Source organism: Carassius auratus, chromosome 7 (assembly GCF_003368295.1).
Source record: "Carassius auratus strain Wakin chromosome 7, ASM336829v1, whole genome shotgun sequence".
Lineage (NCBI taxonomy): Eukaryota > Metazoa > Chordata > Actinopteri > Cypriniformes > Cyprinidae > Carassius > Carassius auratus.
In genome coordinates, this window is record NC_039249.1 from 9672987 (window position 1) to 9691956 (window position 18970).

The 18970-nt window shown below is 36.1% G+C and overlaps 1 protein-coding gene across 5 annotated transcripts in view; it reads right to left on the reverse strand.

The window, feature by feature from the left end:
• Nucleotides 1-10294: 10294 nt before the first annotated feature.
• Nucleotides 10295-18970, reverse strand: part of exoc6b (exocyst complex component 6B) — a 98593-nt gene continuing 89917 nt past the window's right edge. For all 5 annotated transcript variants that reach the window (XM_026267142.1, XM_026267141.1, XM_026267139.1 and 2 more), the window contains one exon: nucleotides 10295-12208. In XM_026267142.1, the coding sequence (XP_026122927.1) occupies nucleotides 12082-12208 (127 nt within the window). In that variant the 3' untranslated portion in view covers nucleotides 10295-12081. The remainder of the gene's footprint in view (nucleotides 12209-18970) is intronic.

Here is an 18970-nt window from a genome sequence, read left to right on the forward strand (position 1 = left end):
ATTTCATTAATTCACCTAAAATTGTGAAACGTGTGTATTAAATAAATGCAATGCACACAGACTGAAGTAGTTCAAGTCTTTGGATCTTTTAATTTGTGATGATTTTGGCTCACATTTATCAAAAACCCACCAATTTATTATCTCAACAAATTAGAATACTTCAGAAAACCAATAAAAAATATATTTAGTGAATTGTTGGCCTTCTGGAAAGTATGTTTATATACATGTACTTAATACTTGGTAGGGCTCATTTTGCTTTAATTACTGTCTCAATTCGGCATGGCATGGAGGTGTTCAGTTTGTGGCACTGCTGAGGTGGTATGGAAGCCCAGGTTTCTTTGACAGTGGCCTTCAGCTCATCTGCATTGTTTGGTCTCTTGTTTCCAATTGTGCATGCGTGAGTCTGAGAGTGCATGTCTGCAGCCAGACCCTTCTCCTTGTTTCTCATCTTCCTCTTGACAATACCCCAATGTTTCTCTCTGGGGTTGAGGTCTGGTGAGTTTGTTGGCCAGTCAAGCAGACCAACACCATGGCCAAATCCTGCTGGAAAATGAAATCAGCATCTTCAAAAAGATGATCAGCAGGAGGAAGCATGAAGTGCTCCAAAAGTTCTTGGTAAACGGGTGCATTGACTTTGGTTTACAAAAAAACACAATGGACCAAAAACCAGATGACATTGCACCCCAAATCATCACAGACTGTAGAAACTTAACACTGGACTTCAAGCAACTTGGGTTATGAGCTTCTCCACCTTTCCACCAGACTCTAGGACCTTGGTTTCCAAATGAAATACAAAACAGATGATATATACAGATGATACTTGCTATCATCTGAAAAAAGGATTTTGGACCAATGGCAACAGTCCAGTTCTTCTTCTCCTTAGCCCAGGTAAGACGGCTCTGATGTTGTCTGTGGTTCAGGAGTGGCTTAACAAGAGGAATATGACAATTGTAGCCAGTTGTGTGATGCCTTGATGCCTTGACCCCAGCCTTGGTGCATTCATTGGGAAGTTCTCTATAATTCTTGAATCCAGTTTGCTTGACAATCATCATAAGTCTACGGTTCTCTTGGTTGGTTGTGCATGTTTTTCTACCACACTTTTTCGTGTGCTTGGATACAGCACTCTGTGAACAGCCAGCTTATTGGCAATTAATTGTTGTGACTTACACTCCTTGAAGTGTGTCAATGATTTTCAGAGACCATTTTGAAAGGCTCAGGAAACCTTTGCAGGTGTTTTGAGTTTACTATATATATATATATATATATATATATATATATATATATATATATATATATATTCTAATTTGAGATTGTGATTTGGTGGGTTTTGGTTAAATGTGAGCCAAATCATCACAATTAAAAGAACCAAAGACCTAAACTACTTCAGTCTTTGTGCACAATGTATTTAATACACGAGTTTCACAATTTTAGTTGAATTACTGAAATGAACTTTTCCTCGACATTCTAATTTATTGAGAAGCACCTGTACTTGTGCTATTGATTTATGACAAGAATCATTATTTACTGCTATCAGACATAAAAAGCACCAACACAAAGAGCCTCTCACTAACTGTTGGAATACACTACTTTAATTTTGTCCAGATTTTTGCTCATATTTGCAGTCTTAAGTCAGCACAATATACAAAGGGTCATTGTCAATCTGCAGATTTTAAGCTGTCAGAGCTGACAGATTTCAAGGAAAATCACAGTATATGATGGACACACACTACAGTGTTTTAGAATCAGACTATGATTTCATGTAGTCATTTATTTTGGTATTTTTTTAGCATTTTGTAAAACATGCATCTCTTAATAATTGTGCTTAGAAGGACTTGAAAGTGTGGTAGGGTGTGATCCTCACTTTTTTAGTGCATGATGCCTATTTTTTTCCTCTGTAAACATTTACAAAGTCAGCAAGTGTAAGCCGACTAGTGTTTGGAAACCTGTTTATATTGTAAAGTTCATGTAGAGTATTCCCGCATTAATGCATGACTCATCATATAAAAAGTCAAAAAATGGGAACAAATGAGCAGGATAATTCTGAGCGAGGCCCAGTAACAGCATTATAAATATAGCTCACCGGAAAATAAAAAATACGGTAATCATTTACTCATCCTTTGCATTCAAAACCCTGTATGACTTTTTGTCTGTGGAACAAAAAAAATAAAAATTGTGGAAGAACATCCTCTACAACTTGTGCTCTATATTTCTGTTTATACATACCACTAGAGCTGACTATCATCAGTAAATAACACCTTGGCCTTTGCATGACTTGGAATATGGTGCATTACATTTATGACACTTTTAATAGCATTGTCAAAGTAATGTTAAATTGAAAGATCCTGCATGTATAGCTTTATAGAGTCTGTCAAAATGAATACTCGGTAAAGAGGTTAATTACTTATTTTGGTGACCTGGTGTCAACTGAATAAACACAATTATGCACAAAAGCCAGATTTGAAGACACACTGACCCAGAATTCTATGCAACATAACAGGAACGGCACATAAATGTATTGAAACCAAAACTCCCTGGGGATAAAATCTACTAAAACATGTTTGTAACACAAATGCAGCATCTCAAGTCACAAGCACAGTTCAAAAGGACATGTGTGCCCCACACTAGCTCAAAACCAAGGTTGCCTCTAGGTCCATCTGGGGTCGATTCAACAACAAGATGCAGAAAGTGTGTTTCACATTAACACAGTCAAGTTATTTCTCATGTCCTCTCGTCACCCTGAGTCTGTTTTGGGGATACTGAAATACTTTGTTCTTTGCCTCCTATAAGGAATATTTGAATGTCAGTGTATCATTTGAGGCTAGCTTGTTTGGTAGTTTGCTTTGGGAGTACCTGGTTTACATGTACTTCAACAAAAACATAATCAATCTTATGTAAATCTTAAGCATGGAGGTGGATCTGAAAGAGGCTCAAATGGAAATTGGGAAAATGGTCTAAATATGTAAAATACTGTCAAACACAAAGAGTCCAAAATAGGATGTGTGGTCAGGATGAAATCTGTCTCTTATCTGAGATCAAATCTTTTTTTTTTTTTTTTAAAGCGTTTAGGATCCAGTGTGGCAGGAAGTCAGGTACACTTCTCTCACTGTGCCAGCTTTTGGGAGTTTCCAGGCAGAAGCTGAAAATCCAGGAGTAGAGCTACAATGATTCACCGGATGAAAGAATGGAAAGACAAGGTCAAATGAGGTGGGAGAAACAAACAGGTGAGTATGTCATAAGCATACACGAGAAAGAGAAATTTACGGTAAAAAACTGGCGGCTGGTTTTACCAGAAATTCACAGTATTACAAGATGGGATTGTGGTGCCTGCTTTAAAACTCATAACTGTATATTTAAGTGATATAATGGTAACATTCCAAGCTACTTTGACTAAAAATATATTCAGATAACCATCATAATAATACAGGGCGCACAATAAAAAAAATTAAATGATGGATCAGAGTTGATAAAACACATCCATACTGTAGAAGTGTACAGAGTTAAAAACACAACAACAAAACAGCATCATTGAAATAAACACAGCACTAAAATTATGCAATAAATATGAATTAAATAAAAGAAAATGTAACGTAAAACATCCTAATGTACATTACTGATGACAAAAATAAGAATAAACAAAATATACCATATACATAAACACATAAGGATATGTTATGCGTCTCTTCTGGGAATGTTCTTTTATGGGTTTTCTTTCTAATTATATACTTCTTCATAGTGTTCATTTGCAAAAATAGTATTTTTGTATTTTACTGTAGAATTCCATGCAATAAAATTTTTCATGTGATAAGATGAAAAATATAACCAGTAACAGACCTAGGACAGACCTAACAGACCTAAAAGTTGTTATTGAAAGTCATTTGACTATTGATCACCAGCAGCTGGCTATTTCAACAAGTAAAACTTTACATTTTATGACAGACTAATATTAGAGAACTAATCCACAATATCTGCTAAACTTGAAAACTTTACCTTGAGAACTTTATCTAAGTTCTGTAGTTTATCATTTACCTATAAAAACATCAGTAAAGTGTGAGACGATTTGTATTAGTATGTTTTCCTCAAAGGGGAAAACCCTGCTCTGGATTGTTTAAATACATCTGTTCCTCTGAATGCACACATGTATCAGCTTGTTTCCTGGTAAATGACAATTACGCACTGATATTAGCAAATAATTGACAACTTTGTCAATTACTGACATACATTTCTTCCAGAAATTCTGCACACCTCCACACTTTGGGAAAGCAAAAACATTTGTGACCTGCTGCTCAACGACAGCTATATTCCTGTCCCTCAAAACAGATGGAGAAGAGAAGAAACAGATGAGGGACAAAGGACTATATTCTTGTGAATCCCTTTCAGTTTTGCTCTAAGAATGTGAGTTTAAGTAAAAGGATATCTAAGACAGGACCAAATGAGCTAAAATCCTTCTCAGGGTTTATGCTGAACAAATCAGTATTATAGAAATGATTTATTATTGTGTCTACTTATGTAATAAGTCCAATAATAAAAGACCTCCAACAAAAACTAAATAAAATAATAACTAATAGCTGAATAACCACAAGTAAATATTTAATATTGTCAGAACATAACATGTTTGAAACATTCGGTCATTGTTTGCTTCTCTTAGTTTAACCAGCATATGCTCTTGTTTTGTTCCCTGTCAAATCACCTGCCTCGCAAACATCTGTGAGGGAAACCGAAAGACCATAACTGAAGTGACTCTGGAGTGGGCAAACATATGGAGAGCAGTTCCACAGAAGAGTCGATGCCTCAGAACAAGACAAACAACACTCACGCTCAGTGACTCAATGTCTCACACCTATTTTTAGACGCACAACACTAAACCGAACGTCCCTCTGAAAATCAGAGAGAAATGTTCCAAGATCAACAAGGATGCTGGTCCTCAAACATGTCCTATTTGGGCAAATCAATTCAAACAGTGTTTGAACCAACTGAGGCTATGCTGTGAAACAAAGAGAACAAGTCTGCTCTCGAAAGCAATCATCTGAATATCTCCCAGACCTTTTCCTGTAGGTCCAACCCTAATAACACCTGAACCTGAGCTGATCAAGGTCTTCAGACTCACTAGTAACTTCCAGGAAAGTGTGTTGGAGCTACAGGATGTTGGGCCTTTAGCATGAGACTTGAGATCCAACCAACGATTCACTGTTTTTATGAGAATTGTTTATTATGATAAAACTGAACCGTTTTCTATTTTAATACTTTTCAAAATGTAATTTACTCCTGTGATAGCCAAAAGCATAACATTTAGACATGTTTTATTATGATTAGTGTTGAAAGCTATTTTTAGGCAAGTAATTTTGGTATAAATCGCAGTTTAAAGATGACAGAATTTGCCTTTTTTTAACATACCCTTCAGCTTTGACATGAAATCTCTGAATCAGAATTGTTGTAGAGACCCTAAATCGCTTTTTTTTTATTTTCTTTTTCTTGAAGAGCAGAGGTTTTTGATTTCAGGTCAAGCGTCTAAAATACAGATATCAGCATTTGGACAGTAACAGGACCCAAAAGAATCTGACAACCAAGGGAGTCCAAATCTAATCTAACCTAAATTCCTAGCAACTACATTCCGAAGCAGTCATTCAATCCAATTTTGTCTAACCAATTTTGTCTAAAAGAGGGAAGAATCGAAATGCCAGGTCCTTTGTCTCTAGCATCAGCTGTAATGGATAAAGTGTGGTTTAGGTTTTCCAGTACATTTTTTATTATAGTCAGAAACAGGTTGCTCATTTACCCCCTGCTTTATGTCCTAAAAGTCAGTCATGTAGGAACACAACTGTTAAACATGATGTTTTTGAAGGTAATGAGCGTTACTCAACAAAATACAGAGCAGTGACTTTGCAAAAATGAAAAGAGCAAGCATCTTGATGCCTGGAGTGCTGGCCATATGTGAGGATGCTTGAGAACAAAGCCTTCAAAGTAATTGTAGACTTTTGATTTTTAGAATCTTAAATTTGTTTGGTCAAAAAGTTGATGCTGAAGCAATTCAAAGTAGACAAGGCATTACTTAAGGCCATATTGTAGATGACTAATGGAGATTTACCACACATAGTGTGTTAACTAAGAGGAAAACGTGGAGTGATTGAGCGGCTAGTTGGATGGAGATAGATGGCTCAATGATAACCCCCACTACCCACTGGCTTTGTGGGGGCCAGTGCTATTAGCATGTCCATGTAACAATAAATCGCCAATCCCACACACACACCCTCTGTGCTTCACAGCAATGATAGATGGGCCCCTTCAGGCTTGTGTAGAACCAGGGGTGTGTGTCGCTGTCAGTGTTCAAATTAAACCCCAGCCCCTCCCAGAATCCGTCCCAAACACCTTGACTGAAGGGGAGGACACACAGAGAGCGCACAGAGGAAGCCAGAGTTTTGTTTCTGTAACCTTTGACTCCCAGAGCCCATCAATAACCTCCCAGCAGCACTGAGAGAGGGAGGGTGGGCTGCCATCCGTCTTCATTGGAGGAGAGGAGAACGTGCGCTCGCTGTCTCTCCTCTCTTCCTCTATCACTCTATCTTCTCCCACACTCTCACTTCACTTTCACTCACAACCTTTTGTCTTGTCAGTTCTCCCTCCTTTAACGTTCGGGTTGTCTCCTGTGAATCTCGATGTTGATGTACAGGAAATCAGATATTCAAATTGGCCGAGTTGAGATTTTCGCCTCAACTAAAATAAACCGAACCAACTAGAAATAACAGTGAAACCAATTTCTGCTTCTAAAATGTTTTTAAGACCAACAAAGCACAGGAAACTATGAAAAATGAGGGTTTTATTTATGTAGGTTGTTGAAGGAAGTCTTTTGTACTTACCAAGGCTGTATTAACTTGATTAAACAGTAAAACTCTGAAATATTATTGCAATTTAAATTACAATATTCAAATAGAAAGCCATTTATTCTGGTTATTGTAATATACCCCCCTGTGATGGGAATGCCTAACTTTCAGCAGCCAATATTTGAGACTTTATTCAAATATGGCAATTTGAATATTTCTTATTATCATTTCTTATGTTAAAAACAGTTGTGCTGCTTAATATTTTGTGGAAACTATTATGCTTTTTTTCTTTAATAAAAAAGAAAGCTCAAAATTAAAACACAAACACAAAATTAAAAAACTTTTTTTGAAATAGAAATTTATGTACATTGTAGAAGTCTTTGTTTAATTTAATTTAACACATCATTGCTTAAAAGTATTCTACAATTTTGACAATATTTTCAATCATGTTTTTCTCGGGTCTAACACTAAAACCAGGGGAACAGGCAATGATAGGATTTCATGTAAAGAAACCACTTATGTTTCCCTAATTAAAGTTAAGGTACTAATTTGACACATTGCTGACTTATCACACATGATCAGTGTAATAATCAGTCTTATTTTTACACTGGGGTTCATCCATCTCAATACAAAAAGTATGCTGTCAACATCAAATACAGCTTTGATCAGTTTTCCAAGTGATTGTTGGTCACTGTCCTGATACTGGACAGATATAACTGCGGCATAGAGAGAGAAACAGACTGAGATTAGTTCACAGATCACCATATTTCCATAATCAGTCAGATATGACACCAAGGCAGACACTATGCAAACAACAAGCCACTGTTCTTCCCTCTTCGTCGTTTTCATCTGACCCATTTGCAAACACTCTCACAGATTCTAACAATAACTTATATAAAGGCATATAAACATGCAGGGTTTTTTTTTTTACTTTCTTCCGTAAGAGACAAAGATCAATGTGTGACATGCTATCAGCCCTCGCCATCGCTGACAAACTGTTTTTATCTATTTCTTTCTTCTTCCTTTTCTGTTCTGGGCAAATGTTTATTCTATGCTCCCCTGCACGCTATGATTTCTCTCTGGATATTGAGACAGTAGTGACCCCACCTGACCTCTGCTGCTCCTGGCACACAAAACAAGGAGGCCTCTTTTACTAGATGCATTCAATGTCTTTTAGAGATTTAGTCAAAAAATATTTCTAAAGCGAATTCATTATCAGATATCGTTAATACTGAATTACAATGCACCTCCATTCATCTTGGGTTGTTTTGACATTTTGACTATATTCTAAGGCAATACTGATCCAAATGCAATGTCTGCCTCAAGAAATGTTTGTACACTGAACAGACACAAGCATATACTGTAGCCTACAGTGTGATATTCCCACACGGTGCTCTACTGGATCTCTTAATATGTCCTGGTAAAAAAAGTTGGAGTAATTTACTGAAATTGCTGACCAATTTTATGTAAAAGAATTTTCAGTTGAAATACATATTTTAAATTGTGTAAAAACCTAATTGTTTCTCTCAGCATCTGAATATAGCTATTTAGTGCTTACAACTTGGAATTATGCAGTTGCACTATATAATTATTAAATACACACATGTAGTTCATTAGTATATCCCAGTACTTGCTTAAACATTTAAAATGTGATATAAAAAAACTATTTATAATAATTAATAATTTGGCAATTATTCCTTAATTATTTCCTAAATGTGCATGCAGAAGAGCATGATCTCCAAAGACATTTTCTCAGTGTCTTGTAAAATACATTATTTAATCTGTTTCATCCAGATTTGTTTTTGTAGCACAACCCGGGAGCTCGCAACATCTGTTGAAGCAAGAGATACATCTGTTTCTGGCAGACCATCCGTCGTCGTCGTCTTCTTTGTAATGGCCCATTTGAGGACACAGGACAATCTTTTTGTTCTGCTAAAAACAACATGCAAATGTGAAGCCTGATCTTGATCACATCTTCTCTGTCATCTCTTTCCTTCTCTCTAACACACGCACTACACTCAAGTCTTTAACCAAACATTGCTGTTGGGGTATTTGTAACAATGTAAAAGTCTTTATTGTGATGAAGTTAATGTGTCCCTGTTGAAAAAATTAAATAAAATCTTTCTGTCCCTCAACTTATATGTACCATATTTTTGTACCACATGTGTGGTATTTTAGGTCAGGCTTAAAATGCGATACTCAGGAGGTCCCAGTTGAAGGGTTATAGAAAACTTTCCAAGAGGACTGCATCACTAAATTCCCTCACCATGGGTTATATGACAAAAGTATAAATCATTCAAGCAAGTCCTTTATCTTGGACCGCAAGAAGAAACAATTAATCTTCAGTTTTACATTTGGCTCAACAGGGCCGTAACTGCCAGAACTTCCGAACTCCGCCATCGGTCCCGGGGCGCTGAGATGGGCAGTAGGAGGCAGGATTCATCATCCGGTTATAAGCTGGCACTGCTCGGTTCCTGAACCCCAACAAAAAGCCTGTCGCGCTCAAGTGAGCCCCAAAAGATTTGTTTTGCCCGACTCGCTCAAAACATGTGGGAGACCAACAGACCCGGAGGGCCACGGTGTCTCGTCTGAGAGGATGGAGGAAGATGTGTTTGTGGTGTGGTCACAGTTCAGTAACGTTCTCCACACACAGACATAAATGGTGTTGGCAGGGGGCATCTCTCACTGCATGATGGGACAGTGATCGCACAAAATTGGATAAGGCAGGTTTTGTGCCACGATGAAAAGGCAGAAGATGGAGTAAGATAGAGTGGGAGGAAAGGAAAGAGGAAAGAGTTGTGTACATCAAGCAGTTCTAGGTCATCTGAGGTCTCATCAAAAAGGCATGGACCACCATAAAGCATTCATATTAACATTTTGAGGCTATCAGAGCCTGTGGTTCGTACACATCTGGACAAGTATTATTAACAACTTAACCTTTAAAAAAAAATGGTTAATTGAAATAAAGCGGATAAAATCTAAATATATTAAAGGGTTAGTTCACCCCAAAATGAAAATTCTGTCATTAATTATGCACCCTCATGTTGTTCCACATTCGTTCATTTTTGGAACACAAATGAAGATATTTTTCGATAAAATCGGAGAGCTATCTGACAGCAATGCAACTGAAATGTTCCCAGGTTCCCAGTAATTAATGACAGAATTTTCATTTTGGGGTGAACTAACCCTTTAAATGAAATGCTACCTTGGCAACAAAGTGGAATAAAATAGGTTGAAGTAATAAAACACTAAAATCGAAACAGGTGTAAATTAAAGCTAAACAGAAATTAAAATAATGTAGAAATCTAAAAAATAATACAAAATTTAACTAAATTTTAAAACAATTAAAATGGAATACCTTTAAAAATAATACCACAACATGAAACTATTTGAAAATATTAATACTATAATGGAATACAGACCCTGTTCCCAAACTAAAAGTAAAATGCCATTAATATTACAATTCAGCTGAAAAATACAAATACACATTTTCAATTTATTATTTTTTGGCATTTGCTGCATTTATTAGTATTTTAATATTCATCAGTGGTTTAATATAACAATCTGTACAGTGCATCTCTAACTGGAGTCAGTACTGTTCTCTACAATCAGAGCTGTTGGCTAAGGCTGAATGTTCTCATGTATGCTCGCGTTCACCCACCAGCACATGTCCATTCCCTGGTCATACATCCAGAACCAGGTGCTGTGCAGGGAAAAAAAACCACAATCAATTATAGGCATGAAATAATTCATGACTGAATCCAGCAGACAGCATAAAATCATTTGACATAGCGCTCAGTCTGTCCCTAAAAATTGAGGATTCCCTTTATTGTTTAATGATGTTGCACCCATTGTAAGGGACAGGCTTCAAATACATCTTTTGTGTCAGTAAAATTAGAAATGAAAAAAAAGCAGCAGCAAAATCCCTTTAAACACAATAATCTCTGCTATCTAAAAAAAAAACTCAAGTCGATTAGAAAAAAAAAGAAAAACGTAATATTGCACCCTCATTCCTATTAGAGAAAACATCAACGTTATGGGAAGACGACACTGTTTAAATACTAAAAGCAATTTATATTAGGTTTTAATGTACAGCTGTGTAAATAAACTCACATGACTGTATAAATGTGCTGACATTAGCCTGCTCTAGTATGTTCCCCTACCTTACACATCTTCAGTCAGTTTTGGCATTGAATGCTGGCTGATATATTTGCAATTAAATAATAACAATGGACAAAAGCCTCTATTCTGCATATTTGACGTCTAGTCAAAAAACACCAAACTTTAATCTTAGCCTGGTCATTTTCAAGACGATAGTAAACTAATCCTCTCTAAAACTGCCACAGAGCTGTTGCTCTTTAAGGTATTAAGCTATAATCTATGTCTTGGCTGTAACAGACTAAAGCTGAAGCATGTCTAGTATACAATTACTACACATGAAAGATTTAACAAGGGCAGTAACTAGATTCCCTGTATTGAGAACTTCCATCATTATAATCAGCACTCAAATAAACCCTTGACCCATCTGTGAGAATATTCATTGATATTTTCACACATATTAAAGGGATAGTTCAGCCAAAATGATAATTCTGTCATCATTTATCCACATATGCTCCAAACCTGTATGACTTTTTCTAATATTTTTTGGCAGCCAAATAGTTTTGGCTATCGACGACTTCCAATACAATTATTACAGTTATAATAATATCACCTTTGTGTTCCACAGTGGATAGAAAGGTTTGGAATGAAGGGTGGGCGAGTAAATGATACATTTTAGGGGAACTATCTCTTTAAATTTGATCTGTTAGAAATTATGACTGCAATATTCAAGTCTAGTTAGAGTTCCAAGTTTTCCTTTAACTTTGCAGCAACTGAAGTAATAACCACAAAACAGTGTAACTGTAGTTGTCAAATTCAAAAAAGAGATAATACTTTAGAACTATTGTAAAGGCATTTCAAATTGTTTGACAGGAAAGCAGTCCTTTTGTAAGACGCTCAACACAAGACAATAAAAGGCAACCAAAACCTGTTTTAAAGAGCAAAATGTGATGTGTTCATAGGAAGACGTGGATACCATATCACACAGGCACAGGATGGTTTAGCAGGTGCACCTTTCAGAGAGGTGCATTTATATGTGAATGTTAGTGCAAGTGTCTGTGTGGGAATAGAACAATACGTCCAACTAATAGAGGTGTGCAAGCGCAGTCCACGCAGTCTGGTGGCAACTCATCAGGACGTGGGGCTGCATGCTGATGCGATGGCTTTCTCAGGCCTGGTTGGTGGCGATGAGATTTCTCAGCTGTTTGACAACGGTGTCTATGAGCTTCTGCTTGTCCCGTTCGTTTTTACGGAACTGAGCAAACATGTTGTTCTTGCGGCTGGTGTCCTTCATCCTGCACACAATAAATGAAACATTAGAGATCATCAGATTGAAAAAAAAAAACAGGGAAAAATTGATTGGTTTCTTCCACTTTGACACTCTTGAATCCTCAGAATTAATGCTCGTAACTAAATCGGAACAAAGAGAGACCAAACAGAGAAAGCCTAACCAATCCAAATTCGTCATTCAAATGACCCGAGATGAATATGAAACAAGAGGGCAATATGTCGGTCACAGGGTGCTGCACCACTAAGGAGCTCGAGGAAGGGCACAGAGTTTCACTGTGTGGTTAAGAAAGGCGCTCCATATGGTGTTCCATGCAGGAGCCTTGGAGCAGTCCTGCATGGAGATTCTAATGAGCCTGCTCACTTTCCTGCCACTTGTGCCAAACGCTTCTTCTCAGTAGCCTGGAGATCACTGATCCAGTGCCTGCACATTCCTCTCATTTGCAACCAGACAAATCCTGGCCAAGCTCTCAGAGTTTGACAAAATACTGAAGTGACCCATCATCATTAAGGAAAGAAGAAAAAAACAAACACATTATTCTATTCCGTCTGTAGTCCTCAACCTTACTTTTTTTTTTTCAAGGAGGCAAATTATGAAAAAAAAAGCATTTTCCTTGCTCATTTCAAACTGAAAATTGGAAACATTTTTAAACGTCAACAAAAAAAACCTTCCAATTCAAAAGTATGGGGTCGTTGTGTTTTTGTTTTTTTAACGATTCTGAAAGAAGTCTCTTATAACCACCAAGGCTGCATTTATTTGATCACAGTAAAATGGTAATTTTGCAAAATATTATTACTTGTTTCAATACATTTTATAATGTCATTTATTAGTGATGGCTGATTTTTTTTGTGTCATATGGTGCTCCCAAATCTATATAATATACTGATTTAGTGCTCAAAAAACATTCCTTATTATTAATGTTTAAAACAGTCATGCAGCTTAATATTTTTGTGGAGTCCACGATACTTTTTTCAGAATTCTTACATGAATAGAAATTTGAACATATATAAATCTTTTGTAAAAAATAACTCTTTCTTAAATCTTGTTTAACCTTGTCTTACTGTCACTTTTGAACAAATTAGTGTGACCTTTCTGAATACAAGTATTAATTTCCTTTAAAACTTTCATATCATAAACCTTTTATAGCAGTATACATAAAAGTACTTAATTTTTTTTTAAGGTGCAGTAGAAAAAGAAAAGAAAAAAAAAAAGCCTTTTTAGGACAGTAGGTAGAATGGGCCAAACTTTAACTCTTTTGCAAGAAACCATTTAATTAACATTAACAAACTTCACAGAAACCACAAAATTCTACAAAGTCTAGAATAAGGGCATTATAAATATAGAATTTTAAGTTACAAATATTGTTGAAGAGAGAGTCGATCTGTTACGGAAGCAATTTCTTTATCACCATAGGACCAAATGCGCTCGCTCTACTTCTGCCAACTGTCTTATTCGCTAGAAGTATTAGGCAAGATAGCCATCGCCACAGATGCATGACTGTATTGATATAGTGAAATGCATCACTGCTTTATTACAGAGAGCTGCCTGTGATTACCATAGTGATAAGAACCACCACTGCCTTGTGCGGAATTCTTGCTTTGTTGAGCAGGAGAGTTTGTGACTCACTTTTGGAGTTCAACAAACAAGAGTGGAGATTGAGGCGGACAGAGTTTTAGAGAAGTGACGCTCAACTGGTTCTGCTTCAGGCAAGGATTTTACATTGAAGATTAGCTACTGACCAAACACAAGCAAAATTGTTTACTGTAAACTAAAAGTATTAACATGGCACAGACCTGTCTTTATAGTTTGAGTGTTTGGGTTTAAAATGTTTCTTGAATTTTGATGGTTTAATGCTCTTGGTTGGCGATAATTCACTGCACAAAACATACTGTGGTCGGCACAAACCATGTTTATTCTCGCTGTAAGTGAACTCGTATTTCCTTCTACCTTGTGTGGATGAGTACACTGGCCCGATGTGGATAGATGCTCTGGGGAACTAGGAGTGTCACTTAAAAATGAAAAAGCAAGCTATTATCAGTGTATTAATGTTATGTATTCAATTAGTAAAACAAATAAATTGACACTCAAGTCATTAATTTTGATGTTAAAAATAATAAAAGTAGTACAAACCTGATTCCCAAAAAGTTGAGACACTGTACAAATTGTGAGTAAAAAAAAAAAAAAAAAATTTACAAATCTCAAACTTATATTTTATAGAATATATAGAATATTGATAACATATCAAATGTTGAAAGTGAGACATTTTGAAATGTCATGCCAAATATTGGCTCATTTTGGATTTCATGAGAGCTACACTTTCAAATAAAGTTAGGACAGGTAGCAATAAGAGGCCGGACATGTTAAATGTACATATAAGGAACAGCTGGAGGACCAATTTGCAACTTATTAGGTCAATTGGCAACATGATTGGGTATAAAAAGAGCCTTTCAAGGTTGCAGTGTCTCTCAGAAGTCAAGATGGTCAGAGGATCACCAATACCCCCAGTGCTGCGGTGAAAAACAGTGGAGCAATATCAGAAAGGAGTTTTTCAGAGAAAAGAGTTTGAAGTTATCATCAATTACAGTGCATAATATCATCCAAAGATTCAGAGAATCTGGAACAATCCCTGTGCGTAAGGGTCAAGGCCGGAAAACCATACTGGATGCCCGTGAGCTTTAGACAGTACTGCATCACATACAGGAATGCCAATGTCATGGAAATCATAACATGGGCTCAGGAATACTTCCAGAAAACATTGTCGGTGAGCACAATCCACCAATTCGCCATTGCCGGCTAAAACTCTAAAGGTCAAAAAAAGAAGCCATATTTAAACATGATCCAGAAGCGCAGGTGTTTTCTTTGAGCCAAGGCTCATTTAAAATGGACTGTGGCAAAGTGGAAAACTGTTCTGTGGTCAGACGAATCAGAAATTTAAGTTCTTTTTGGAAAACCGGGACGCCATGTCATCCGGACTAAAGAGAACAAGGACAACCCAAGTTGTTATCAGCGCTCCGTTCAGAAGCCTGCATCTCTGATGGTATGGGGTTGCATGAGTAGGTGTCTCATGGACAGATTACACATCTGGAAAGGCACCATCAATGCAGAAAGGTATATCCAAGAACAACGTATGCTCCCATCCAGACGTCGTCTCTTTCAAGGAAGACCTTGCATTTTCCAACATGACAATGCCAGACCACATACTGCATCAATTACAACATCATGGCTGCGTAAAAGGATCCAGGTACTGAAATGGCCCGTTTGCACACCAGATCTTTCATCTATAGAAAACATTTGGCTCATCATAAAGAGGAAGATGCGACAAAGAGGACCTAATTCAGTTGAGCAACATTACTATTCCTAAACTTGAGCAACTTGTCTCCTCAGTCCCCAGACGTTTGCAGACTGTTATAAAAAGAAGAGAGGATGCCACACAATGGTAAACATGGCCTTATCCCAACTTCTTTGAGATGTGTTGATGCCATGTAATTTAAAATCAACTTATTTTTACCTTAAAATTATACATTTTCTCTGTTAAACATTTGATATATCATCTATGCTGTATTCTGAATACAATTTTGAAATTTGAAATTTCCACATCATTGCATTCTGTTTTTATTCACAATTTGTACAGTGTCCCAACTTTTTTGGAATCGGGTTTGTATAAATAAAATGGATCAATCATCTTAAATGCAACAATTAAACCACATGTATTAAGCATTTACAAAACCATATTCTGTGTCCCTCACGTCCAAGTTAAAGTGCATTTTTAAATCACTGGCAGCATGTACATACAACTGAAAATGCTTGCTATGACTGACGTAAGTTTGGTGCATTTCTATACCATATTCTTCTTATTCTAAATTTTGCTTGTTTTCAATGTTAGAAAATTGTATATTCAACAAGTATCAGTGAAATATTGGATATCCCTGCAATGAGGTAAGACACACAACCACATTAACTCCTGGTCCACTTCCTCAGTTGGGATGCTTACTCCACTTAGAAACAAATCAAGATTTTACCGGAATTAGTTTTTTGAAATAAACTAAAACTTAATCTTAATTTTCCCCTCTAAGCAACTAAAAAGCCTGGTCTTTTCAAGTACACTCCAATAAAGGAAAGCTTTTCTCCTCAAGCCAGTTGTGCTCTGATTCCACACACACACACACTGTATTTGTGTTCAGTGGTGTGCTAACCCACGCCAGGCTAAATAATACATATCACTTTCACAGAGACAGAGGGGCAAGAGGGTAAAGCTGAGGTAAGTGCAGCTCAAATGGGATCAGGCGAGTGTGTATATGTGTGTGTGTGTGTGTGGTTGTGTAATGCCAATCCAATGCTGTTTTATATCACAGATACAAGAGGACAGCCAAAGGAGGGAAGGAGAGAGGGAAAGAAAAGAGAGTGACAGAGGAAAGCAGATTGAGGTCACAAGTCTAGCATATACACACATGAACAACACTGAGGAATGCATGCATCCTGCAAACACATACTGTAAGCTTTAATGACAGCATGCAAAACACTGACATTAACACTCTTTTATGTAATGTACAGTAAAAGTCACAATGTGATCCAAACCTTAAACATAGCATACACTGAATGTGAATATTAAAAAAAATTGTTATGAAAGGTCCAGGTATTATTTCACTCCAAAATATTGAAAAAGAGATGTAAATAGTATAATATTATTATTTTTGTGTTTTTATGTATTGAGTGTTTATAAATGCATACCCAAACAATGATTGATAAATAAGTTATCAATGATAAATACTGGGCAAAGATTTTCTAATAGAATTTAAAAAAACAAACAAAAAAACAACAACCAAAGAGGAATATGAAACTTTTTTTAATGTAGTTTTTTTTTTTTTATAATAATGGAAATCTAGGTATTAATAATGCTTTACTGTCATGAAAACAATGTCACAATACTAAAATCTTAAAAAAGGGTTCATTTTCTACTAGGGCTGTCAAATGGATTATTTGCAATTAATTGAAATAAAAATAAAAAATTTGTTTACATAATATAGGTGTGCAATGTATATATTGACTAGGGCTGTCAGTTTAACGCCTTAATTAACTAGTTTTAAGTTAGCAGTTAGCACACTGGCCTCGCCCTCAGACCTGTAGATCATCTTACATTTAATACAGTTAAACAACTCCATAAATTCAGTAATGCCCTAAAATTCAAGATATTGTTGCAAAAAATGCCCCTGTATGTTTTTGTCTAATATATATAGAAAAAGATAAGCAATAACACACCAGCAGTGAGTGCATTATCAGACGAGTGTGGTTTATGTCTAATTACCACAAGTTTAAATGTGATTTTATACAACAGTTCTGTAAATAAGAAGTTGATTTGCGTTATATTTAAACACAATATTATGCTTTTTTGCACAAATTTGCAGAATGCATATTACTACTGTTGTCACGGTACCAAAATGTCAGTATTCGGTACCAATACCAGTGAAAATCCACTGTTCTCAGTACCAATTTCAGTACCAAAGCAAAACTTTGATTATACATTCATTTAATCCAAACTGTGTGCATATTTAATTTTAAAGGGCTTTTGAATTTTAAAGCCAAGAATAACAGCTAGCAAAAAAAAAAAAAAGCCCAGACCTTCTTTTCTTACTGATATGAGACATTGTTAACCATTTGCACATTCTTTAACAGTCATATTTTAGATGCACAATTCATTAAAAAATCTTAAATATCATCATTTTTTACCCTAATATAAGTTATAAGACGATTAAATAGTTAACTTAGTTCATTAACTAAATACTACATTTTCATTTTATTAGCGTTAGCCGCACTTACGCTAATGATTAACTACTCCAATAACAGCGTTCATTTAAATCCGACATTCAAATTAAAATATTTAATAGTATTCACAACAGAAGCAGTGTTTGCCACAGACTTGCGGTCTATTTGTGATGGCAAATATATGCAAAGTCATTCTCTGCCAGCAGGAGGAGCTTGTAGAGGCGAGAGAGAGAGGTTTCCCCGGTAATGGCTGCAATCAAATAAGCGCTGAGCGTGCGATCACAAATGCTGCTCAGGCATTACAAGCAACAAGAAATGAAAATGACATCCATAATTTTCTGAAGACATTTGGTTTTCTTTAGAAATACTGTGATATCAAAACACCATCACTGGGTTTTGACTTTGACACGTGCAGTGCTCATGTTTATTCAATGAAGCCAAAGCCTTTTTGTGGCAGTCAGTTTAGATATTTCCCCAAAACATTGTATGAACAAAAAATACTGAGATGTTCATGTTAGGCCTTGTAACCTAAATGCTTATGAGTAATACATTTTTATGTTGAATCAAATTAAACATTTATTTCTAAAGCTACAATTTGTAATGTAAAACTTTTTCATTTATTACAAAAATAGATTTAAACAATCTTTTGTTGGTATTTTCATAGTTACATTTATTTTGCGAAACGGGATTAATTCGATTAAACTTCAATAAGTACATCTCAATCGGAAATATCCCGCTCTCTCTCATGAAGACTACACTGAAGTGAGAAAAACTGCTATTCATCGACTGGCCATTAGAGCTTACTCCAAAAGGGAGTCAATCCCATAGTTTCCCCATATTAAAATGCCCAACTTTCCAGCATAGAAAAACATGTTTACAGCCTCGTACAAAAAGTGTTTTTGGTCTCTATAGCTAATTTTGCCCTTTTTTGCTAACTGTGAGGGGGTAAATTGTTTTTTTTTTATAACTCGTCCATTTAAATTATATTAAGCCTTAAAGTTTTGCATAA